General features: G+C 47.6%; 1 protein-coding gene across 1 annotated transcript in view; it reads left to right on the forward strand.

Annotated features, from left to right (window-relative positions):
* Window positions 1-269: 269 nt before the first annotated feature.
* pamr1b (peptidase domain containing associated with muscle regeneration 1b) overlaps window positions 270-25,571 on the forward strand; it is a 31,302-nt gene continuing 6,000 nt past the window's right edge. Inside the window, exons 1-14 of the mRNA XM_030366374.1 lie at window positions 270-515; window positions 9,280-9,459; window positions 10,260-10,385; window positions 11,334-11,448; window positions 14,096-14,313; window positions 14,856-14,963; window positions 17,427-17,597; window positions 17,876-18,067; window positions 18,698-19,912; window positions 20,267-20,443; window positions 20,774-20,840; window positions 21,441-21,661; window positions 22,050-22,156; window positions 22,663-22,905. Of these exons, the coding sequence (XP_030222234.1) occupies window positions 341-515; window positions 9,280-9,459; window positions 10,260-10,385; window positions 11,334-11,448; window positions 14,096-14,313; window positions 14,856-14,963; window positions 17,427-17,597; window positions 17,876-18,067; window positions 18,698-19,912; window positions 20,267-20,443; window positions 20,774-20,840; window positions 21,441-21,661; window positions 22,050-22,156; window positions 22,663-22,905 (3,315 nt within the window). The 5' untranslated portion in view covers window positions 270-340. The remainder of the gene's footprint in view (window positions 516-9,279; window positions 9,460-10,259; window positions 10,386-11,333; window positions 11,449-14,095; window positions 14,314-14,855; window positions 14,964-17,426; window positions 17,598-17,875; window positions 18,068-18,697; window positions 19,913-20,266; window positions 20,444-20,773; window positions 20,841-21,440; window positions 21,662-22,049; window positions 22,157-22,662; window positions 22,906-25,571) is intronic.

A 25,571-nucleotide genomic window follows, 5' to 3' on the forward strand; every position in this document is an offset into this window, starting at 1 on the left:
AGAGAGAGAGAGAGAGAGAGAGAGAGAGAGAGAGAGAGAGAGAGTTAGGGAGAGGTTGGGAGGGAGAGGGAGTGTGAGGGAAAACAAGAGAGGGAGAGAGAGCGATGGAGAGAGAGGGGGTTTGGAGGGACGGGAGGGAGGGAGGATGGAGAGAGGGAGGGAGAGAGAGTAAGAGGAAAGGTTTTGCATAGAGTGACAAGGCTAGAGAAAGAGAAAGAGAGAGAGGGGAGGTATGGAAGGGGAGGGTAAGATATAGCGGGAGGGAGGGAGGGAGACGGAGAACGATTGAGAGCATGATGTCAGCTGAGTTCAGAAAGTAAACAGTGGAGCAGTCTGCAGCATGCTGTCTGCCGGCCGGGGAGTTTGCCTGGGGAGACCCCAGCGCGGGGGCACCCACACCATCCCGTGGACCGGCACCCGTGGGTACAGGGGTCGGGGGCTGCCGTCCTTCGTCTCCATCTTCACCTTTGTCCTCCTCCTCATCCTCCCGCTCCAGGGCTCAGCCTGGCCTCACGGTAAGACACACAGCCCTCTCTACCTCTACCTCTTCTTTTCCTCTCTGTCTACCTCGCTCGCTTTGACCTCTCTCTCTCTCTCTCTCTCTCTCTCTCTCTCTCTCTCTTCTCTCCCCCCTTCTCCTCCTGCCGTCTCCCTCAGTCCTCCTGCGCCCCGTTGGTTGAAACAGTTCTCCGGGGGGATTGAGAAGGGAATACCGTCGGAGAGAGGGACGGCCGGACGGCAGACCGCTCTCAGAATGCAATGGAAACAGCACATTCAGAGGGTAGAGAGGAATAGCGACGGGGGAGGTAGTGAGGCGAGCGTTCGACCTCAGCAGAGCTGTGGTTGTACTTGTTGTTGTTGTGAAATGTTGGATGATTGGCTCTGGGCTGTGCTTTGTTATGGGCTTGCTACCCCAAGCGGTGAGTGGGATCCTGTTGTAGGTGTTAGAGCGCACGGTTCAATCCGAGGAGGACAAAGGAGGGAGAGATTGAAGCACGGGCCAGGGTTTGGGATGGCGGCGGGGGGGATGCAATGTTTCCGATGTTAAAACCGCACATTCCGCTCGGTGGATGGGGAGCCGGTGGTGGGGCCGTGGGAGGCTTGGCAGTGAGTTTGCTGTTCTGTCCTCCTGGTGTTTTTCCGGTTGCTTTTAAAGTAAAAGCGCCGCTGTTACTTTTGGTGATGCCTTCAACTGGAAACACCGTCCGCCCACAGCCGTATCCTGACGGCTATGACGCCGATAAGAGGGGTCGCACTTGTCGTTTATCTGGCGGTCGCTGCCGGGAGAGTGTGTATGGGAAGCATGCACTCACTAAACGACTACACCAGCCACCCCCCTCCCCCCCACACCTCAGCCCCGGCGCTGACAGCCCAGCCGGGGCAGACCTGGGAAGAGTTACGAGCTGACGATTAACACGCCTGAGGGCATTACGCTGTGTTTTCATCATCCCGGGTCCTCAGGAAACACCAGGATGAGTTTAAAGAGCCGGGGCGAGTTGTGGGGCTTAAGTGTTCCATGTGTTGTTCACTGCGGGGCATAGCTCGCTAACAAACTGGCATGCGCTTTGTGCGATGGTCTTGATGGCCGTGAGTCACCCCCCAACGTGGCGTGAGGCGGTAATGATTGCACGTGTGCTCAGCTGAATGGGGATGGGGATACTGGGCTGTGGAGGGAGGTTTGGACATGTTGTTAGTGTTTGGCTTGTTTCTCAGTCTCGGGCAAGAAGCTGTGGTTATGAAAATATGATATGGTATTTTTCTCGCTCCTTCTGTTTTTGTGTGTGTGTGTGTCTGTGTGCATGTGTGCGTGTGTGTGTGTGTGTGTGTGTGATTGCGTGCGTGTGTGCGCGTGTGATTGTGATATGGCGTTTGACCCGGGCAAGCGTTCAGATGCAGTTGTGTGTGTATATGTTTGGGGCCGGGGTTTGAAATGATGAATTGAAAACAAACAAAGCTACGACAGGGCTATCTGACCCACAATCGCCATGGCGATCCAGGCCACTCGACACAATGACGTCATTGAGTGACAGCGTTTTTTATGGACTTTTTCGGTTTTTGGTTTTCAGGAGAAAGAAAGTAATTGTGTGTGTGTTTAGCATGGTTATTCTGCATGCCTGCTTTGCTCCCTCAGAGGTTTCCTGTTCCATGGAAGGGGAGTCGCACACACACACCCAAACCCAAAAACAAAGACTGGTGCACACACAGACGCAGACGTATATATATATATATATATTCAGACTCACACACACACACGTACACGCACACACACACACACACACACACACACACACATACAGATAGATAAACACAAACAAACACGCTTTCGGACACAAACACACCCTCACACACACACACACAGACACACACATACACACACAAACAGGCAGGTAGACGCACACACAATTACGCAAACACACGCACGCACACAAACCCTAACCCACATACAAGCCATAAAGTCTTTATTTTCCGTGGCATGCGAGTGTCATATAAGCCGCTGTGCTCAGCAACACAAGGAAACGGTTAATCCAGCAGACGCGGGCCATGACACATTGGCTCATGTAAAACCTTTAGAAGACAATAAGGACGAGGCCGGCGTGTTCCTGCCTGCACCGTGCAGCTGTATCGACCCCTGGAGGACCCGCACCCCCTGAACAGGAGCCATGGAAACAGAGACCGGCTTTGCTGTGGTGAACGTCACACAGACAGACGTGAATCATGACTACCATTAATCACTGCTATGGCAGCGCTGTGGTACACAAACGCTACCTTCATCTAAAAAAGAGCCCCTCTCCTGATTGAAACGCCTTGAAGCTCTGTTGACACAGAAAGGGGCCTTTTTATCGCTCAGGCTGCACGGTTGCTTTTGATCCTGAATGATGAACAATCCATCAATCAATCCATTAAATAATTCAGGTGTACAAAGCATCTGAGCCCAACGCATCCGAGCCACGTGCCACATGGCGGCGGTATGTGGCTCAGGAGGGAGAGCAGGTTGGCTGGTAACCGGAAGGTTGCTAGTTTGATCCACGGCTCTTCCTGGCTGAGTGTCAAGGCGTGCCTCTGCAAAACACCTGCCCTTGACGAGCTGGCTGTCTCCTTGCATGGCTGACACCTCCGTCGGTGTGTGAATGTGTGCATGAATGTTAGGCAATATTGTAAAGCACTTTGAGTGGCCACTGGTTAGAAAAGCCCTGTTTAAATGCAGTCCGTTTACCATTTAACCAACAGGTAAAGCCAAGAGCTTTTGTTTTTGCAGATTCTCCTGCGTTCTCCTTGTTTCCCCATTGCAGTACTTCAGAATCCCCCTAGGGGTGGATAAACAGCAGAGCAGCAGACGTCAAGTCAATCTCAAGCACAGACCAGCTGACAGCAGCAGTGTCTGCTGCCTTTGGCGCTGAACTCAAAGAGGACCCGGGCTCCCCAGGTAGTGAACTAAGAGACAAGGTCAGAGAACGACAGCCCGCTGGCTCAGGAGCTTTCATCTCAACGGACTCCGGGCGTTATCCTTCCAGAAAGAGTTGGCAGTCTGCCAGCGTGGAGGAGATGATGCCTGCCACGCCCGGCTTTGCCGTGCTTGGTGTGCCTCTCTCCCTTGCGGGTTGTTATTGCCTGCTATTCTCTCCCTCACCAATAGGGGAGCTGGTGCTATGGGCCGTGCCAGGTCCATGATTGGGTTGATTGGACGGGAGATAAAAGAAGCCATTCCCATCGGCTCGCGCTCTCTCTCATGGCTCCGGCCAGATGCTGAAAGGCTAGCTGCAGCCTTGCTCTTCGATCATTACCGTATTCTGCGTTGCACTACATTACACTGATATGCACTACACTTTTTGTTTGGCTTCTCATTACTGATTACGGTTGTGTATAGTTAGTTTAATGAATATTGTTATTCCTTTGTGATCAGCGTGGTCTCCTCGTTCATGTCAGCTCTACTTGAACCAAGTGGTCCTGACAAAATGGGGGCTCGTCCAGATATTTTTTGATGACTCTAGTGTGTGTGTTTGTCTGTGGGTGTGTGTGTGATATGACACGCACAGACATCCACACACACACATACTCACACTATAACACGCACACAAACACAAACACACACACAGACACACAAATCTAGGAATATGTTTAAAAAATGCGACTAAAATGCTGATATATTTTCGTGAATGTAATGATTGGAGCGAAGGCATGAACAATTGAATGAGCGCCACCACACCGTTGTATGAGATGAGTCCACCATACAGCCATACAACCCTGCTGCCTCAGCAGTACAGTCAGGCCCAGTGCCACACATCTGACACCGGCCCCCAAGGAAACCAATAAGATCCACAACCCACACATCCACACAACCCTTCCAAGAGTCACCATGATGTCAGCGTCTGGCCCCGAATCAAAGCTGCTTAGGATACCCCGTGGCCCGCAAAGAGCCGAGAGCATTGGAGGGGTCCGATCTAGGGGAGGGAATCAACAGGGGCCATACGATGTAATTTGTGTGGTTTCTGATTGGCCTCTACAGGTCTGCTGGGGTCCACCCTCGCTGCTTAAAGGAACATGGCCTTCAAAATAAAAGTAAAAGAAATTTGATTTTTGAGTCAACTCGACGATAAAAGTATTCGAGAAGCAATGAATACACGACTACAGCCGATACACTGTGATGGGGGTATCTGTCTCATGCCTACAATATTGCTGTCTTAACCGCTGTGGGGTCTTGTAGGGACAAAAGGCAAAGGCTATGTTGAAGATTAAATAATGAAACCATAACTGGATTGAAAATGGCTGCAATTGTGTAATGCATGGAAACAAATGTAAACTCTAAATAGATTACAGTGGGGCCCTTTATATTTAATTCAGCACAATATTTCAGCATTGCATTCAAACGCAATTTAACAAAGGTATATCAAAGTAAACACTATCTTCCTGCGCCCGTATGTATTACTATACAAACCCTAAAGCAGTATAGTCTAACACGATCATTTTGGCTAATTACATGAAATTATATTTTTAAGGCCAAAAGTCATGCACTATGAGAGGGCCAGTACATACAGTATTAATGAATTTGAAAAACACTTGAGTACCCAAAACTCTCCATATATCAACCATAAGGCTCCCATTTGCTGCCTTGTGGGAAGCTTCATATGGAATGATAATTACAAACTAAGCTATTTCCACGCAACCAATTATGTTGTCAGCTCTGGGTTAAGTGTAAAACTGCTCTTTATTAAAAATGGTTTTCGTGCCAAGCATTCCTGTTGAAGGCAACTCAAACATATAGTCTAACAATGAAATGTGAAACCACTCACTCATTCAACCACTTACTCACTTATTCACTAATTTACTCATTATTATCGCTTACTCACTCGCTCACTCACTGGTCATTCGCTCACTCGCTCATTTATTCACTATTACTCTCACTCCTATTCACTCTCTGTCTCACTCACCCATTCAATCCCTCACTTTGGTCTCCGCTCTCTCTTGCATTCTCAGTCACACCTGTGCATGTCTTCTTTACCATTTGACCCCAACCTAGTAAAGTCCCCCTTAAAAATGAGTTAATGATCGAGTCTACTCTTAAGAGCAGGTGTGGAGCTGAGAGCTTGACAGATGTGTCATTACTGGACACTTACTGGCCACTAAAATCACAGCTCCGGACGGGCCGGGAAAATGTCCACGCAGCAATATTTAACACCACTGCATTCATATTATTGGTTCCCTGCTTAACGAGAGATAGGGCTGCCAGGATAAAAAAAAAAAGAAAAACGCTTATGAAATTGAACGATGAAGTAATATTTTCCCCGGTAAATAGCCTTAAAATGTCCCCTTAAGCCAAATGTTTAAATGCCGGTCGAAAGCCTCCTCCAAGTGAGTGACACTCTTGAGTAAGCTGCATTGTCTCTGAGGTGGACGCTGTCACCACATTTCCAGATGGGCTCATAAACTCTGTTAAACTGTCCTGGTGGCGCGCTGTGAATCAGGCGGAACGGCGATGTCCACCGGGGCTCAGCGGTAGAGCAGTCAACGCCGTCTCTAGACCCACGGTAGTGGGCTCCTTTCACCTCTGAGACCTCTAGGAGAGACCCCACCCCCCCGCACACAACTCAATCAGGACCAGCTGCCTGCTCAGGCCCGGATGACTTGGACTGCAGAAAAGTTCACAGATTAAACCAGCTCTCTCTCTCTTTCTGGTCTACCCTTTTCATATAAAAAAGAACATAATAATAATCCATAAACTGTAGAATAGCAATAGAGTTTGAATTCATTCATTTTTAACACTGGAGAACTTTTGCGCTTGAATCATTGGTTCCTATTTTGTCCAATATACTGTCTAGTTATAGGATCAGCATGCTGGGCTATTGAAACCCCCCCACCACCCCCTTATGGGCAGGTTAAGGGATTTGGTCTCTGCTGGGTTTATTCCATGCATGGTTGTGTCATTACAAACAATGAAGTATATATTTTTTAATGCAGCACACAACCCACTATGGAAAACTAAAATGTTGAGTAAAGCGAACTGAAAAGCACATGCTAGGTAAGCTTACTGCTTTTAACATGAACTGATAGTGTGCCAACTTAAATAAGGAAAATGCTGTATGGGCTCCTGCAGTTCCAGCCATCATTAACCATTAAAAGTACACTAAAAAACTTTAAAACTTTAAAAGACAACTTTCATTGGTCTACATTTTACTCCGAAAGGAGGAAACCAAGATCCAGGGGAGGGAAGTTCAAGCTTGAAGAAAAGGGATTTTGCATGGTGTAAAAAAGAAACAAAAACAAAGAGGACCTCTCAGTTGCGACATGTCTTCATTCCACAGATGACTGCGGTCCTGAGGGTTGTCCAGAGGAAACACGCAGAAAATAGTCAGAGCAAACTGACGACGTAGGCTCTTTGTGTTTTCCTAAGCGAAAGGGTGGACACAAGTTCCAACACAAATGTGTTGACTTCTTCTTCCTTGCTCGGTTGTACTTTAGTTTTAGGGAGGGAACCTTGAATATGAAACACCTGTTCAGGCCTGGCAGGGCCATTTAAGAGCTGTCATCTGACATCTCACTCACTTAGACCCTAGCCCACTCACCGGCTGTCCGACAGCAAGCAGTCCGAGGGCTGCTGGACACCTGCTGCTTGCCTAATAGGTTCACTTTAGACTTCTGTCTTGACAACCCACACTATATTTTCACACTCATTCAGACTCATACATTGCACCACTATGCCACAAAGCTAAAGAAAGTATAAATGATGTAGGATAACATTGAGGCGATGAAAGGACAGCAGTAAATAAACCTAAGCATTTGATCCACCCAAAAGACACTTCAATTGAACGTCAACATGTTGGAGGGGAGATTTGTGGTCATGACAACACAAGCGTTTCATAAGACTCCAGAAACATGGAATTATAATCCTCCAGAGACAAAGATGAATTTGCTTTGTGGTTGCAGTTAACAGAGAATGCTATCATGTTCTCGGAATATGTTTACAAATTAAGGAACTAAAAAACAGGATTAGGCCGATAAAGGATTAATGTAATATAAAACAGGCTCAGAATATTAGTCACCACTTCTCGGTGATGTTGAAAGATGCTTGTGGTGCGTGAGGGGTTGGCAAATAAACATTCAGAATAGACATTGTGACATTTTAATCTTGGATACAACAAAACAACCTAATTCAAACAAAGTGTTTAGTCCACCAGCAACAAACAGAAATGGGATAGTCACAGAAGACTGGTGAAAACATTACGCAACAGATGAGTTCCTTTTAGCATCCTTGATTGGCTAGAATGTTGATGACTTAACTCTTAAGTCTATCCCTCTAACTTACGTATTAAACCTGCACTATTTTAGTTCCCTATAAGCAGCCTCTAGTGGCTTGAATTGTAGCTACACTTACGGCTGGATCTATCTTCCATGGTGGGGGAAATATTCCCTGGCTAATTTGACTCATGGATGGCTGCATTTAATTGTCAAGAAACTTTCTAGTTCAGATATTTTTCGGATATGGAATAATGGAGTGAATAAAAAATTGACATAATGAAGGTTTAAATAATCAGAATCCGGAAAATATACCAAAATATTTGATGGATAACAGACAGTGAGAGTACCAGAGAAGAGCCAGGGATTTAACGGCATGGCTTTCATGCAGATTAGGTTACATTCCATGGTGGAAACGCAGGCCGAACCAGCAGACCATCTTCCTAGGATGAGGAGACATTCCTGAGGAGAAGAGCAAATTCCTAGCAGCAGTAGGCTATCATCCATGTTTTTTTAATCCGAAGTCTGCTGTAGAAATGCATAAATATTTTGCAGAGAAATGCTTCAGCTTTCTCACCACATCTGTGCAGCACAGCACCGAACCCAGTCGCCGGACGGACGGAGCAACACCACCCCAAAACAGAAGTCTCTTACACGCTTCGCATTGTATGGACCTCCATTCAGTTGTTTTTTCTGTTTGCAAGGGGGGACACCCACACCCACACAGGACGCACATGTCCTCTGCTGTGTCTGTGTTTGTGGCTAGATTTATTTTGTTTTTGAGTATTCAGTCATCAGATGTTTTCCAACATCGGAGACCATAAGAACTGTTGCTTCAGCATGCGAGGCACATGATGCTAGCCCAGCCGTATCACAAGACAAAAGCAAGATGATCTAAAACCAACATCATATCATGATCATATAATGCGTAACTAAGTGTCATCTCAGATATAAAGAGTGTGCAAGCAATAAGATTGAGAAAAATATTAGTTGTTTTGCGCTGTGACTGGATTTAGGTGCCAGACACAACATTTGTGGCTCCTATCTGATATTCGTCTTCACTGTCAAGACCACAATTATTTCCTAATCTGTTTCAATGTATTCTACGTAGTGATGACTACCCAACTGATTTGATTTAGATGGGAACCAGTAAAAGGCATTGCGGGGCCTGACAGTTGACGTTTCCACTAAAAACACAAATGAAAAGCCTGTTGTGATTATCCCTAATTCTGTTTCCATGACAGCTGTTCTGGTATGTTTCCATTATTCAACAGAATAATGAGTCAGATTGTGAGAGTAAATACAAGTCAGATATCAAGAAGCATACTCGCTGGAATCCACCTCTCTCCGATAAATAACTAGAAAAATGTATAAACATCAGTACTAATCAGAATCAGCCATCTTGTAACCAATGCCTAACTGTATTATAAATATTATATCTAAAGGAAAGGGGAGCTGAACTTTTCCCTAAACAATAAAAAACGAAGTAATCACTAACATAAAGTAGCCAAAAGTACTCGCACTAACACGGCCGTTGTGGTCTTTCCTCAGACTACAGGTACGGTTTCTCCGACCACTGCCCTGGACCGGAGTGGAGCGTGATGTGCCGCAACTGCTGCGAGTATGACGTCATCCGGTGTAAATGTCCGCTGCAGGGCACCCGCGTGGGCTACGCCGTGCCGTGCTGCCGTAACGCCATCAACGAGTGTGACCCCTGCATCATCCACCCAGGTGGGCTTAGCGCCGCACTCCTTACGTACTCATTTTTTTTATATTTATAAATGTATGAAGAGTGTGGTGCACTTTTCCTCACATTGGATTCCATGTTCATGAGCTCAAACAACACCTGGAATCATTTCCTTTTGGCTTTCCGGTTTCACAAGTTTTATCCATTTATTTTACAGTAACAGCTGTCTATAGTCGAATGATGACTGTCCATAACGTTGTACTGTAAAAGCACAGAAGTAGACTGTATTTCATGTTGCATAATTCCATCAGTAAGTTCCTTCCTCGCAAAAAAAATCAAGGCTGTGATCAGCAAAGGAAGGGAAAATTCATTCCGCCGAGCAGTCGTTTTGGAAGTGATGTCCTTCTCTGCCTCACGTCTGGTTTAAGCATCGGCGTCTGTCCATGCTCTCTGAAGGAGATCACCCTGATGAGTTCACCAGTCCGCCGGGAAGTGAACCAGGGCCAGCTCTTTGAAAGGGTTCAAATAGTTCAGGAAAAGAAAAGTTAAGAGTTGACAGTGACGCACACACTACTGGCTGTCATGCAAGTGGGCCTTTTCTATTTACAGTCCCCCTGTCTTCCTGAGTGTTTGTCCAACTATCTGTCTGTCTGTCTGTCTGTCTGTCTGTCTGTCTGTCTGTCTGTCTGTCTGTCTGTCTGTATGACCGTCTGTCTGTCTGTCTGTCGGCCTGTATGACCGTCTGTCTGAGTGTCTGTCTGCCTGACGTCTGTCTCTCCGACCATGTGTCTCTCTCTCCGACCATGTGTCTGTCTCTTCGACCACGTGTGTGTCTCTCTCTCAGGGTGCAGTATCTTTGAGAACTGTAAGCGGTGCAACAATGGGACCTGGGGTCCCCGCGACGACTTCTTCATCAGAGGGAAATTCTGCGCCGAGTGCCGCCCTGGCTGGTCTGGGGGGGACTGCCTGCGTGAGTACCCTCCAAACCCCCTCAGCCCTCTACCACCCGCCCTCCCCTTCCCTCCCCTTGCCTCCCCCTCCATCCCTCACCTTCCCTTGACGTCCCTCCCTCCCCTTCCCTCTCCTTCCCTCCCTCCCCTTCCCTCCTCTCCCTCCCCTTTGCTCCCCTTCGCTCCCCTCCTCTCCCTCCCCTTCCTTCCCCTCCTCTCCCTCCCCTTTGCTCCCCTTCTCTCCCTCCCCCTCCCTCCCTCCCCTTCCTTCCCCTCCTCTCCCTCCCCTTTGCTCCCCTTCTCTCCCTCCCCCTCCCTCCCTCCCCTTCCTTCCCCTCCTCTCCCTCCCCTTTGCTCCCCTTCTCTCCCTCCCCCTCCCTCCCTCCCTCCCCTTCCCTACCCTTCCCTCCCTCCCCTTTCCTCCCTTATCCCAGTGGCCTCAATTCATCTCTGTTCGTGGCACTTTCCCCTGGCCGACACATTTGTCTCCGCAACGTGTTGCTTTCTTCCTGTGTATTGTTTTCTGCTTTTACTATCTTAAGTGTGCAACACATCATCATGTCCTACGAATTTTCCCCGCTTCGGAACATGGCCTGAAGGTTCTGCGGTGTCAGCGAGCGAATATGTTAACGTTCCATGACAACACCCCCCAAATCGTGGCTATAATTAAGGTAATGTTTGGATGGATGAAACAACACTTTACTATATGCAAAACCAATGCCATGGGGCACAGGAAAACGGACCTTTCCTCACAAGCTGGAATCTGTCACCCGGATATGTTGGCCCTGTGTCAACACACACATTCATTGTGGGTTGTGTGTTCGCTTCTATCGCAGTAGCAGGCCGGTGAGCTCCATTTTCCCTCAGCCTCGCAGCAGAAACCCTAACCTTTAGCCATGTACGCACAAATTGTTTTGCAGACCGCCAAAAAAACTCTCCCCCGCGTTGTGTGTTGTTATTTCTACCAGAGTGCGGGGGAGTGGTACGTAAACGACAAGGACATCTGGTTCTGGAGAGCTACCCCAACAATGCCCGCTGTGAGTGGACCGTGCAGGTGGACCGAGCCTTCACCATCGACTTCAGGTTCCCCCAACGCTACACTCTCACTCGCCACTCTACTGCACCAGATCACTCACTCATTTCCAGTAATATCTAAGGCATCTAGCAGACGCTTTTATCCAAGGAGACTTACCTTAATAAGTACATTTGTCAGAGGAAAGAGAAACAACAATATAGCGCTGTCGGTAGAGTTAGGATGTTCATAGAACCATGTGCCAAGCACTTACAATCGCTAAGTTAACCCATAGCCCGTACTCAAATAAGATAGCTAAGATAAGATGCTTTACAATGCTAAGTACTATATTAAAGTGCAAGGAGGAACAACATACAATAAGTGCGTACATTTAGTGCCAGGACGAACAACATACAAATAGTGCATCAATTAAGTTCCAGGACGTACAACGTACACAAGTGCGTACATTAAGTGCCAGGACGTACAACATTCAACATGTGCGTAAGAGAGGTGTGGGGTAACGGGTGGGATAACGGTTGCCCCTCAGGAGAGAGCGAAACCCAAATGCAAACGAACAAACCCTTGAGACAGAATTCCTCCATCCAGGGGACCTTGAGGAGTTCAACAGAGGCCAAGCAGGGCAGACCAATCAGGCGAGGACAAACACGAGGCAGAAAGGAAACAGCCACAGAGGAGCTCTGAGTTAGCCCATCTGTTAGAGCTATTCAGTTCCCTGCCCAGTGAAATCATTTCCATTTACTTTGGACACCTTGGGCCTCGGCAGTGAAGTCAGAGGCCCCAGAGCCACTGAAGACCACTGGCTACTTTCGTAATGGGATAAGCTATTGCTGCCGTTCTTTCCATTACGTTTTCCTATTCACTTTTCAATAAGCACTGCCGTGTGGAGCATTAAAATACGAAGGGCACGATGTCGAAGCAGTCAGGCCGCAGGCTTTAATGCAGTTTGCGCTTCGTTGCACGTTGCCATCATAGGCTTTTACTAATTCCTAGTATTTCTCCAGGTGCATATTGAAAGCCCTTTCAACTTCACAGCCGTGGTTAACTATGGAAAGTATTGGCCCGGTCCAAAAAAGGGACGATTCCCGTATAGATGAAATGAACTGTTCCCAGAGTACACAGAAATTTCATTTTTTATGGCCCCTGATGGTGTAAATGCCACGGAAGCGTTAAGTGAAATAGTCCAGCGCTCTGCCAAGGCCTCGTTTGGAGTTGATGGAAACTTATGAGGTTGGGCGTCTTGATTTATTGGCAGCAACAAACCCTTGTATTACCTGCTTCATTCCTTCCTCTGTATTCAAAACACACTCACAGGATTAAAGGCACTCAATAAGAGTGTTCTGGCAACACTTACTGGCTGTGCAACTGTGTGACGCAAACTAGCTCTGGCTTTGCGTGAGTAATGATGTGATTAAATTGAAAACATTATTACAATATTATGGAAATCCCTATCGATCAGTATTGACTCTACAGCTATGCCGAGGTTATTAGGAGCTGCAAGCTACTTGAAATGTTACACATTGTGTCTTTAATCTAAGGCCCAAAAAACTACATGAGAGTTTGTGTCATGCAATAATAAAAATCTGAAGAAACCCAAACGTCAATTCCATTTTAGCTACAGACAATTGTTGTTTTGTGACCTTGATTACAGCCTTGTATAAGTTTGATTAAATACCACAACAACATTAGTACGTTTCTACATCCGCCTGAGTAAACACATTCCCAAAGAAAACATCCACCAATCATTCAATTGTAATGAGTTGTTTATTTGTACTAAATGATATTCACCAGAAGGTCTTACGCTGATATCAATTTGAAGAGACAGCAACCAATTAAGGCTGCTATTAGTTCCCATTTTGCTCTGCAGTTGTTCGATTGGGAGGTGTTTATTGCCAGCTTTGCCTTTGTTTGCAGCACCTGTCTTTATTTGTTTAGTATACTGTTTCTTTACCACCAGAAATTATGGATTATTAGAAGTGAGCAATGGTGTGTCGTGTCAAAAACGTCCTCTTGTAGAATGAACGATTGATATAAGTTACATTTCTTATCAAAGAACTAAATTCTTGAACGATTAACTTAAATCAACCTGTCATTTATCTTGGTTCCTTTCAGAAATAACCCCTTTTGTTCAGAGCTGAACATTTTATCGGTTCAGCTCTCAGAAGGGTTCGGCCTTAGGGATTTTCCGCAAAAAGAATATACTGGCACAGACAACATCTCTATTCAAATAATTGAGGTGTGTAAAAGTGGCTGGAACTCTGTCCGTGTTGTTAGCCCATTCAATGGCTCCGACTACAGCTCATTACTCTCCCGCTGGCTGTAGCTTAGCAGAGCTTACCGCGCCACGCTGCCTGCCACTCTGTCAGACTGTGGTAACCCCAGCTCATCTGTGGTCCACAGCTCCATCAAACCGTTAGTCGCAGCCAAACACAATGTACAAATCACAAACCATTTCATAGTTTTGTCTTTCATTGATTGTGATTCAGCTGGTTTAGAAAGATATTAAGAAGTCTTCTCCTGTCCAAGTTGGAAGTTCAGATCTCTTTTGGCTTTGGAGAGGCCCTGCAACAACATAGCGGATCACTGGAGGTTTAAAGTTCAATGCTCGGGCAAAGGAATGATCTCAAGGGTAACTGAGGTTTAACACATTTCTTCTTCTGATTCTGATTCTGATTCTGATTCTTCTTCTTCTTCTATCAGGTTCATGATGTTGAGTCTAGAGTTTGACCACTCTTGTCGCTATGACTACGTGGAGATCCGAGACGGCGACAGCATCAACTCGCAGGTCATCGGTCGGTTCTGTGGGAACACCCGACCCGGGCTGATCCAGAGCTCGGGGAACACGCTGCACGTCCTCTTCGTCTCCGACGGCTACAAGAACTTTGATGGCTTCTTCGCCACGTTCCAGGAGAGTTCTGGTAGGGTTGTGGGTTAGGGTTACGTTCATGTTAAAATTAACAACCTTAATCATACACTACTGAAATCAAAACACATTGTTTGCGGTGCAATAGTGTATTGGCTAGGCCAGGGGGTCCAACTGCCAACGAAAAGGTACTGGGTTTGAAGCCCTACATTCCTGTTAATAACATGTATCAAAGCACCAGCTGAGAATAACACACAAACACACACACACACTCACTCACACACACACATACAAATCAACATGCAAAGACTTACTGAAATCCTACAGACAGACAGCCATACACCCACACAGACAGACAGACAGACAGACAAACAGATGCACACAAGCACACAAGCACACGCACGCACGCACGCACGCACGCACGCACGCACGCACGCACGCACGCACACACGCACGCACGTTGCATGAATCTTTTAGAATCTAAATTTGGGTTTTCTTAACCAGGCCGTTAATATACCGTGAGGAGAATCGCTGTGACTCCTGGAACAAATGTCCAGCTTTGTGTGGCAGCAATAAACATGCTTGTTTTTTCCCCAGCTTGCAGCTCCTCTCCGTGTCTGCATGATGGGACTTGCGTGCTGGACACCTCCTACTCCTTCTACTGTGCCTGTCTGTCTGGCTACACGGGACGGAGGTGTGAAAACGGTGAGTCACTCGCCCTATTATGCGTGGTTTTTAGGCGGTAAGCACCGCTTCCAACGTTAACCCAAAACCAGCAAACCCAAAACCAACAGTCATATCTGCAATTACTGGTCTATAAGTTTTTATTTCTATTTTTATTTGTCCCTTAATGATGTCATCACATCTAAATTTGGCTTGCAGTTTTTGATATAATATATATCTGTAAAACCTACATTTATAGCATTTTAAAGTAATTTGATGCCTTTGGGGCTGCCAATAGACTTATGAAACGCTGTGTGACACACATATGGAGTGGAGGCTGTGATGAGCGACCTCCCACCCCCCCCCTGCCCCCCCAGTCCTCTCAGCTGTGGTCTGGAGTCACATGGGAGGATTCTGGGGTTTGGATGAGTTTCAGCACCAGCTGCCCGCCCGCCTTACTCCTTAGTCTGTCACAGATTCCGGCCCATCAGCTGTTTGGGAAATGTGTGAAGGGGGTTTTTGACGGATGAGTTACAGACCACAGTGAACCCATGACAGTTGCAGGAAATGTACCGGGATAAGAAATAAGCTCGCCTTCTGCTACATGAGTACAGTAGAACACACGCACGAGCATGCGCCCACACACACACACACACACACACACACACACACACACACACACACACACACACACACACACACACACACACACACACACACACACACACACACACACACACACACACACAAATAAAGCAGAAAACAAATTGACTTGCAGGGCTGGGTGAAGTGAAGGTATGTGTGCTTAAGAAAAAAAGGAAGAAAACATGTTGCTCAAAATTGTCTGGGTTAGGTTTTGGAAATTTTAGGAAAACAGCTTTGGTCTCCCAGACAACCAAGTCCACACCCCTCCCTCTCTCTCCCTCACACTCTCTCTTGCTCTCTCTCACTCTCTCTCTCCCTCTCCCCCCTCTCTCTCCCCCTCCATCTCTCTCTCTCCCACTCCCCTTCCCTCTCTCCACATCTCTCTCTCTCCCTCTCTCCCTCTCTCTCTTTCTCTCTCTCGTTCTCTCTCTCGCGTGCGCTCTCTCCCCCTCTCACTCCATCTCTCTCCCCCCCCCCCCCCCCCTCTCTCTCTCCCTCCCTCTCTCCTGCAGGGCATTGTTTCCTAAGGGTGCAGCCACAGTCAATGTGGCTCATAAAGTATTTTATTTATGGGTGCCTGGATATGAGCCTGTGTTATTCCATGCCCATTACAACTCGGGCCCCCCCGACTATAGGAGCCCCGCAACAACGACCCACTGTCAGCCCCGGTCTATGCTGTTGTTTTTCTCCCCTGCCACTGCCACATAGTCTTGCTCTATGGGCTGAATCAGAGTCCATAAAACGGATGGGGGAACCAGCTCACCACTGTAACACGGGCCAGCTTTGTCTTTGGAGGAGACGCCCATGAACACAACTCACTCCAGATACTCTGCCTTCGCCACGTACCGTACCCAGTCATTCTCTGACAGCTGCCTGCTCGGACAGCATTTATAGTTTTCAAACCAGGACCACATCTCTCTCCGGTGTGATATAAAGTCTAAGCTGGCTGCAGGGCCTTCCGCGCTCAGTGGAAAGTTTCCGAGTTCGATCCCAGATGTGTGTAACCCACCTGCAGAAGCCCTTCTTGCGTGTCTTCCAGCCGGAATCATAATAATAACAACACATAGTAGCAACCCCCCATTAGCCGTCCCAGAACTGTGCTACTGACTCTATTAAACACTGCTTTACAAGGCGTTTTACAGCAGGCCAGCCTGTTTCCTGTGTTCCAGACCATGTGTTTATGTCACAGAGAGCAGTTAAGAGCTTCACCACTGTGGGCGGAATGATTAATTAATGGCTGGAAGATTGGAGGCTGTGCTTTGTTTACGGCTCTGGGTCCGCGTATGAGACAGGAACTGGGAACTCCTGGACTTTAACTCTCTCTCCGGCTGCCTTCTCACTGTGTGTGTGTGTGTGTGTGTGTGTGTGTGTGTGTGTGTGTGTGTGTGTGTGTGTGTGTGTGTGTGTGTCTGTGTGTGTGTGTGTGTGTGTGTGTGCGTGCGTGCGTGCGTGTGTGCATGTGTGTGCGTTTGTGTGTGTGCATGTGTGGGAGTATATGTGAGTGTTGATGTAATTAAGTTCATGTCCGATTCTTGTAAACAAAGAGTAAAAGTAGACAAATACTTGAACTAGCTGAAAGGTTACAGGTTGCTCCTGTAAACCTAATGCTTTAATATTGATCATCACGTGTATCTGTGTATATGTGTGTATCTATGTGTATATGTGTATCTCTGCACATGTTTATCTGTATGTATCTGTGTAGATAGGTGTATGTGTGTACCTATGTGTGTGCGTGTAACTATGGTTATGTGTGTATCCGTGTATGTGGTTGTGTGAGTGTGAATCTTTTTAAGTGTGCGTCTGTGTGTGTTCATGTATCTGTGTGTGTCTCTGTGTGCGTTCATGTACCTGTGTGTGTAGTGGTGGGGTGTCGCCGGCCCCCCATCCCCGCCCACGGCTCCACCCAGGGGGTGTTCTACCACTCAGGGGCCCGCGTCACCTTCCACTGCGACCTGGGCTTCCAGCTGCGGGGCCCCCGCTCGGCCGTCTGTCTGCTGGACGGCACCTGGAGCGCCTCCGACTCCCAGTGTGGTAACCTAGCAACCGTCTCCTCCTCCTCCTCCTCCTCCTCCGACCTCCCCAACGGTCCCTAGTGGGGATCTGAATGATAACATTTATAATATAGCTTAAATAATTATTCTATTCATATATTTTGTTTATTTTACTTTTGCATGTATTCTGTTGCTTTATTCATACTTCAGTTATATACCCATCTATTTCTGTAGCAACCAAAATAGCCATCCATTTATCAATATCTCTCTCTGGCTCTCTCTCTCTCTTGCTCTCTTCCCCCCCCCCCCAACCATCAGTACCAGTGGAGCAGTCCTGTTCCCTCCCGCCCAAGCCGGCCCACGGGGACCACTTCCTGGTGTACGGGCCCAACGACGTGCTGATCGCCCTGCAGTACCTCTGCTACCGGCCTTACAAGCTGACTGGCGGCTCCCAGCGGACCTGTCTGCCCAACAACACCTGGAGCGGAACCCCGGCCCTCTGTAGCAAAGGTAAGTGTCGAGGTGTCCCTGATGAAGACACCTCACCCTAACTGCTCCTTACGAGCTGGTGGGTGCCTTGCTGGGTTGCCCTGCAGGGTTGACTCCGCCGTCGGTGTGCTCAATCGCCGTCTGCTCAATGCCCTAAATGTTAATGGTAAGGCCCCGTAAGAGCCCAGATGTTAATACCTGTTTGACAGAGGTGTAATTTAGGCCAAATGTACAGACTCTGCACTTAACCGTCTCTGAGCCAGGAGATGTTATCTAGGGTTACTTCAGTCCCGTTATGGCGTGCTGCTATTGAGATAAAAAGCAAAGCTGTCGGGCGGCATATGGCGCAGGAGGTAGTGTGGGTTGCCTGGTAACCGGGAGGTTGCTAGTTCAACCCCTGGCTCCTCCTAGCCGAGTGTCGAGGTGTCCCAGAGCAAGACAACTTACACCTTAGCTGCTCCTGACGAGCTGGTTGTCGAAACCATGTCCAAAAGGTGTCCACCATGTCCAAAAGGTCCTGGGTTTGATCCACATGTACACTGTCTCACTGTACGTCGTCATTGATAAGCAAGAAGGCCTAAGCTTCTTAATTACATGTGTCTCAATTCACTGTAAGTTGAGTAAAGCACCCTCTTTCTGTTTGACTCCTAGTGAACAACACACTGGAGGAACCAGGAAGACACATGGAGACCAATGTAGCCGTCAAAGTTACTGAAGGCCAGGCTAACACAACGGAGGCTACGAAGACAGAGGCTCATACGACTGAGGCCAATGCACCCGCGGCTAACACGACGGAAGCTACGACGACAGAAGCTAATACTACAGAGGTTAATGCTACAGAGGTTAATACTACAGAGGTTAGCAGCACCACCGAGGCTTATGCCACAGAGGTGAACGCAACGGAGTTGAACAAAGCTGAGGTTAATACGACCGAGGTTACAACTACAGAAGTTAACACGAGAGAGGTTAATACTACGGAGGCTGTCAACGGGCATGAAGTCGATGCAGAGCACCGAAACACGACGACGGGAGGCCATGGAGAGCCGTCCGTCATCAACACTCTGGAGGTACCTGACACAGAGGAGAGGAGAACGTTTTCCCCAGACCCCCGCGGACGCGGTGACGCCCTGGAGGGAGACTGGACAGACATCTTAAACAGCCTGGACCCGGTGGAAACCAGAGACAACGACCCAGCGGCGGTCGGAGAGAACGACGGACGCTCGACGGAAACCACGGCCGGGAACGACGTGATTGACGACACGATGGGCGGGACAGCGGAGGTGACGGAGGTAGCAGTGGTCAGAGATAAGGGGCGGGAGGAGGAGGAGGAGAGGAGGAAGGAGCGGCTGGAGGCGGACAGCAGCCCAGACAAGGTCAGCCCCAACGACAGCGAGAGGAAGATAGCCCTGTCTGAGCGGGATAACGTCCTGGACGTAGCGTTGGAGGTCGCCCCGGAGGTTGTGCCGACAGCCAACCGGACGTGGACCGCCGACGGCAACGAGATCGTGACAGTGAACAAAACATGGGTTCCCCCAGAGCCGGAGATGGAGACCGTACCAAGCAGGAGCAACACCTCCCGGTTCACTCCGTACAGAGCGGGGGACGGCGAAGGAGAGGAGACCCCTGGGAAAGCCACGACGCACGGTGCGAAAGAGAGCCGAAACGAAAAGACAGACGAAGACACAAAAGCAGGGAAGGATGCTGCTGGGAAGGCGAGGGAGGAACTGGAGAAAGAGGTGAAAGAACAAGAGAGGCAGCAGAAGGAGGAGAAGAAGAAGAAGAAGGAGGAGAAGGAGAAGAAGAAGGAGGAGAAGGAAAAGGAGAAGGAGAAGGAGAAGGAGAAAGATCTCAACGCCAGCATTGACGGTGAGGCCACATCTTCTATTAGACATGGTTTATTTGTTGAGCAGAGTACAATGTACACAGCCAACGATTGAAGTAATCCAAACCACACGCCTAGGCAGTGTGGTCATTCAACTTTAAAATCGAATCGAATGCTGAATTGTTTTCAAATGAATGAATGGCAAGGAATACCCCCCGAAACAAAACAATCTGACGTGCTCGAGTTGAACAGGCACATCAGGGCCAGTCCAAGAGGAAAACATCCCATCCTTCCCCCAAGACGTGGCTACTAGCTATCAACTCACATTTTCCTTCAAACCCCCCCCCCCCCCCCCCCCCCCCCCCCGCCCTTCTCTAACCCCCTGCTGTGGTATCCAGGGGGGATGTGCCGGGCTCCGCCCCGCCCACACCACGGCTCCCTCCGGCCCGTGCCAGGGTTGGTTCCAGCGACGGTGGAATACTCCTGTAACCATTCGTACGCACTCAGCGGTGAGGCCCGCCGAGCCTGCCAGCCCAACGGCACCTGGAGCGGCACGCAGCCGCTCTGCGTCCGAGGTACTCGGAAACTATTTCATCAACCAGGCCTTCATTATGTTACTGTTGTTGTCAGGGAAAGGGCACAGAGAGCATTATGCACAAACAGCGAATGGGATCTTATAATAATAATGATGGTGTGTGTGTGTGTGTGTGTGTGTGTGTGTGTGTGTGTGTGTGTGTGTGTGTGTGTGTGTGTGTGTGTGTGTGTGTGTGTGTGTGTGTGTGTGTGTGTGTGTGTGTGTGTGTGTGTTCGTGTGTGTACACACATGTGTTTGCATACATGCTTGTGTGTGTGCGTGCGTGCGTGCGTGCATGCATGTGTGCGTGTGCGTGTGCGTGTGCGTGTAGCCTGCAGAGAACCAAAGGTGTCAGAGCTGGTCAGACAGAAAGTGCTGCCGCTGCAGATTCCATCCAGGTGTGTTGCACTGACTGTCACACTCTCTGACTCAGACTAAATTACTTACTGTCTCACTGACTTCCTGTCACTCTGTCTAGCTGACTTCCTGCCACTCTGTTTCACTGTCTCACTGACTTCTTCTCTGAATCCACAATGAATGACTGACTCACTGTCTGCACACAAAAAATGAGTGTCATGCTTTATTCTATCAACCAATACCTATAATCTATATTTGATAATGAGAACTACCCGATAGGTTCTGCAGATGGTAGGAGAAAATGGCTCAGTTCAATGGTGAAGCAAAAACACAATTTAAATATTGTTCATAGTTTCTACATTTAAGATTCATGTATTGTTGTTCTTTGTACTATTTCTGTATTCAGCATCTTAATACAATCATTGTCACTGCAGCAACACACCAGCATGACCTCCTTGTTTGTGCAAACCAAGTAGGCCATAAAACTCTGTCCGTTGTTGTTTGTACTATTTCTGTATTCAGCATCTTAATACAATCATTGTCACTGCAGCAACACACCAGCATGACCTCCTTGTTTGTGCAAACCAAGTAGGCCATAAAACTCTGTCCGTTCCCCTGCTCTCCTCCTCTCTCACCCCCAGGAAGACCCCCATCCACAAGCTCTACTCCATGGGGCTGGGGCACCTGCTGCAGGCCGACGAGCCCCGGGGGGCTGTCCAGGCCCTGCCCCAGGGCTTCCACCACCTGTACGCTCAGATAGAGTACCAGTGTGCCTCTCCCTACTACCACCACGCCGGCAGTGCACGCCGCACCTGCCTCAAGACCGGCAAGTGGAGCGGGCGTCATGTCTCCTGCTCGCCAGGTGAGGGCAGTAGCGGACCGTTGGAGGATATAACAGCTGTATGACGCTGGCTGACCCTCGGTGCTACAGGCAATCACACACACATACACACAGAAAAGCACACTGGGAGGAAGACACAGGTACATGCACAAACATATAACACACACACACACACACACACACACACACACACACACACACACACACACACACACACACACACACACACACACACACACACACACACACACACACACACACACACACACACACACACGGGTCAGGTTTAATTGAACACAATGCCAAGTGGGGACTCTCAAACCTCTTCTATATCTTCCCCTTCCTTCCCCCCTCTCCCACCCAACTCTCCCCTCTCCCACTTCACGTCCCTCCCTCTCCTGTACCCCAGTGTGTGGGAAGCATTCGACCTTTGACCCCCAGAGGCCAGCAGAAGCCCACTGGCCTTGGCTGGCGGCCATCTATCGGCGCTCCACCAAGAAAGCCAACGCTTCCAAGGTGAGAGACTTCCCCCTTCAGTTATACCGACAGGACCCCGTGGTCCGGAGATCGTAACCACGTTTACGATGGTAACCGTGTACAACCGTGTACCAAAATGGTTTGCCTAAATTACCTCCTCGTGCCGATTCTTCCGAAATTGCGAGGGCGTGTGTCACGAATGTAAACACAAACGTTTTAAAAAACGAAAATGAATAGCACATCGGTCTTTGTGGTAGGGCATTTTGTGATGTACTTGCATGGCAATCCACTTTTGGATTTAAATGAAAAAGAAAATTGCATGTTCGCATTAGCTGTCACAATGCCTTCGACTGGGACGGTTTATACAGGCTACAACACACGTCACTGCGAGGTGTGAATGAAGACAAATGGTACGGTTCACCGAGCGCAGGCACCCTGTCAATTGTGGCTTCCATTGACCCATATCGCGCAACACCATGGATAAACCTGGTGTTTTTTTAAAAGCATCCTCATGAATAAATCGTCTTGCCTCGACCCGTCTCCAGGCGGCCTCGTTGAAGCCCCTGAAGAGCGGCGCCGGGTCTGTTCCGGGGGGCCAGGACGGGGGGTCCGACTGGCAGCTGGTGTGCAGTGGGGCCCTTGTGAACCAGCGCAGCGTGGTGGTGGCGGCCCACTGCGTGACCGAGCTGGGGAAGGCGTACCCCCTGGGGACCGCCAAGATGAAAGTGGTGGTTGGCAAGCACTACCGCAACGACCTCAGGACCTCCAAGGGCCTGCAACACCTCAGGGTGAGTTCTGCATGTAGTGCAGGAGAATTCTCCAACATCTCAGCGGGATCTCAACCTACCTGAGGCACCATGGCATAGTTGCGAGTATTGGGTCATGTTACCTATTCAGGTCAGATGTGGATGCCTCAAGTCAGATACACTGATTTAGTGCATCCTCTAAGAGCTTTCCATAGTGAGCGTTTAGGGGGGATATGACACCTCATCCACTGGCAGGGTGATAAAGGGCAGAACACTTAAGGGCGTCAGTTTGTTTTTAGAAGTGGTGGGGACAATAACCATAATTGAGTGTGGTCTGAAAAGTGCTGGGTACCCTTTATTCATCCATTCAACTCTGCATTACAATATGCTGTACAGTGTATTGTCAGGTGTTGAAATTATTCGAATACTGGTTCGGAAAATTTGTATTTGAAGCTTAAATCAGTATTCGGAGCTTCGTTATTTTTTTTTTTCCACGTACGTGACTTTACCAGAGCGAGGGAGGGAGGCAAACTATAAGCGTCAGCGACACCAAGCAGAGAAGCGAGAGAGGTGGAGGAAGAATAGATATCTTGTTTCCCTTTACTTTATAACACATTAGCGGGATCTCTGGAGGAAAAGTAATACTTAAAACCTTAGCTTAGTCGTTTGTTTACGTTCGCTGTACAGCGCCGCGCCAATCAACTGTGACTGGCTTGCTGCAGAGCGTGAGCGTCTTGGGAATACCCGGTCAATATAATACTGCGGTCAGGCCAGCCGACTCATCAAGATCGAAAATGCCCTGTTATTCCAGGCTCATTTCACTGCAGGGCGATAGTTCAAGACCCCACAGGGTCACCCAAGAAGTTTCAGGACATTCTGATGCGTAGTTTCAAAATAAAAGCCCACCAAATATGAGACATATTACATATGATTTTCGATTCGATTTAAAAGAAAATGCCCTGTTATTCCAGGCTCATTTCACTTCAGGGTTATAGTTCACGACCCCATGGGGTCAGGCAAGAAGTTTCAGAACATTCTGATGTGGAGTTTCAAAATAAAAGCCAACCAAAGTTTCCAATATGAGACATATTACATATGAATTTGGATTCAATTTAAAAGAAAATGCCCTGTTATTTCAGGCTCATTTCACTTCAGGGTTATAGTTCACGACCCCATAGGGTCACCCAATAAGTTTCAGAACATTCTGATGTGGAGTTTCAAAATAAAAGCCAACCAAAGTTTCCAATATGAGACATATTACATATGATTTTGGATTCAATTTAAAAGAAAATGCCCTGTTATTTCAGGCTCATTTCACTTCAGGGTTATAGTTCACGACCCCATGGGGTCACGCAAAAGGTTTCAGAACATTCTGATGTGGAGTTTCAAAATAAAAGCCAACCAAAGTTTCCAATATGAGACATATTACATATGATTTTGGATTCAATTTAAAAGAAAATGCCTTGTTATTTCAGGCTCATTTCACTTCAGGGTGATAGTTGAAGACCCCATGGGGTCACACAAGAAGTTTCAGAACATTCTGATGCGGAGTTTCAAAGTAAAAGCCAACCAAAATCTCCAATATGAGACATATTACATATGATTTTGGATTCAATTTAAAAGGAAATGCCCTATTACTTCAGGCTCATTTCACTTCAGGGTTATAGTTCACGACCCCATGGGGTCACGCAAAAGGTTTCAGAACATTCTGATGTGGAGTTTCAAAATAAAAGCCAACCAAAGTTTCCAATATGAGACATATTACATATGATTTTGGATTCAATTTAAAAGAAAATGCCTTGTTATTTCAGGCTCATTTCACTTCAGGGTGATAGTTCAAGACCCCATGGGGTTACGCAAAAGGTTTCAGAACATTCTGATGCGGAGTTTCAAAATAAAAGCCAACCAACGTTTCCAATATGAGACATATTACATATGATTTTGGATTCAATTTAAAAGAAAATGCCCTGTTATTTCAGGCTCATTTAACTTCAGGGTTATAGTTCAAGACCCCATGGGGTCACGCAAAAGGTTTCAGAACATTCTGATGTGGAGTTTCAAAGTAAAAGCCAACCAAAGTTTCCAATATGAGACATATTACATATGATTTTGGATTCAATTTAAAAGAAAATGCCCTGTTATTTCAGGCTCATTTCATTTCAGGGTTATAGTTCACGACCCCATGGGGTCATGCAAAAGGTTTCAAAACATTCTGATGTGGAGTTTCAAAATAAAAGCCAACCAAAGTTTCCAATATGAGACATATTACATATGATTTTGGATTCAATTTAAAAGAAAATGCCCTGTTATTTCAGGCACATTTCACTTCAGGGTTATAGTTCAAGACCCCATGGGGTCACACAAGAAGTTTCAGAACATTCTGATGTGGAGTTTCAAAGTAAAAGCCAACCAAAATCTCCAAAATGAGACATATTACATATGATTTTGGATTCAATTTAAAAGAAAATGCCCTGTTATTTCAGGCTCATTTCATTTCAGGGTTATAGTTCAAGACCCCATGGGGTCACGCAAAATGTTTCAGAACATTCTGATCTGGAGTTTCAAAATAAAAGTCAACCAAATTTTCCAATATGAGACATATTACATATAAATATGGATTCAATTCAAAAGAAAATGCCCAGTTATTTCAGGCTCATTTCACTTCAGGGTTATAGTTTACGACCCCATAGGGTCACCCAAGAAGTTTC

This window comes from Gadus morhua, chromosome 9 (genome assembly GCF_902167405.1).
Source record: "Gadus morhua chromosome 9, gadMor3.0, whole genome shotgun sequence".
NCBI lineage: Eukaryota > Metazoa > Chordata > Actinopteri > Gadiformes > Gadidae > Gadus > Gadus morhua.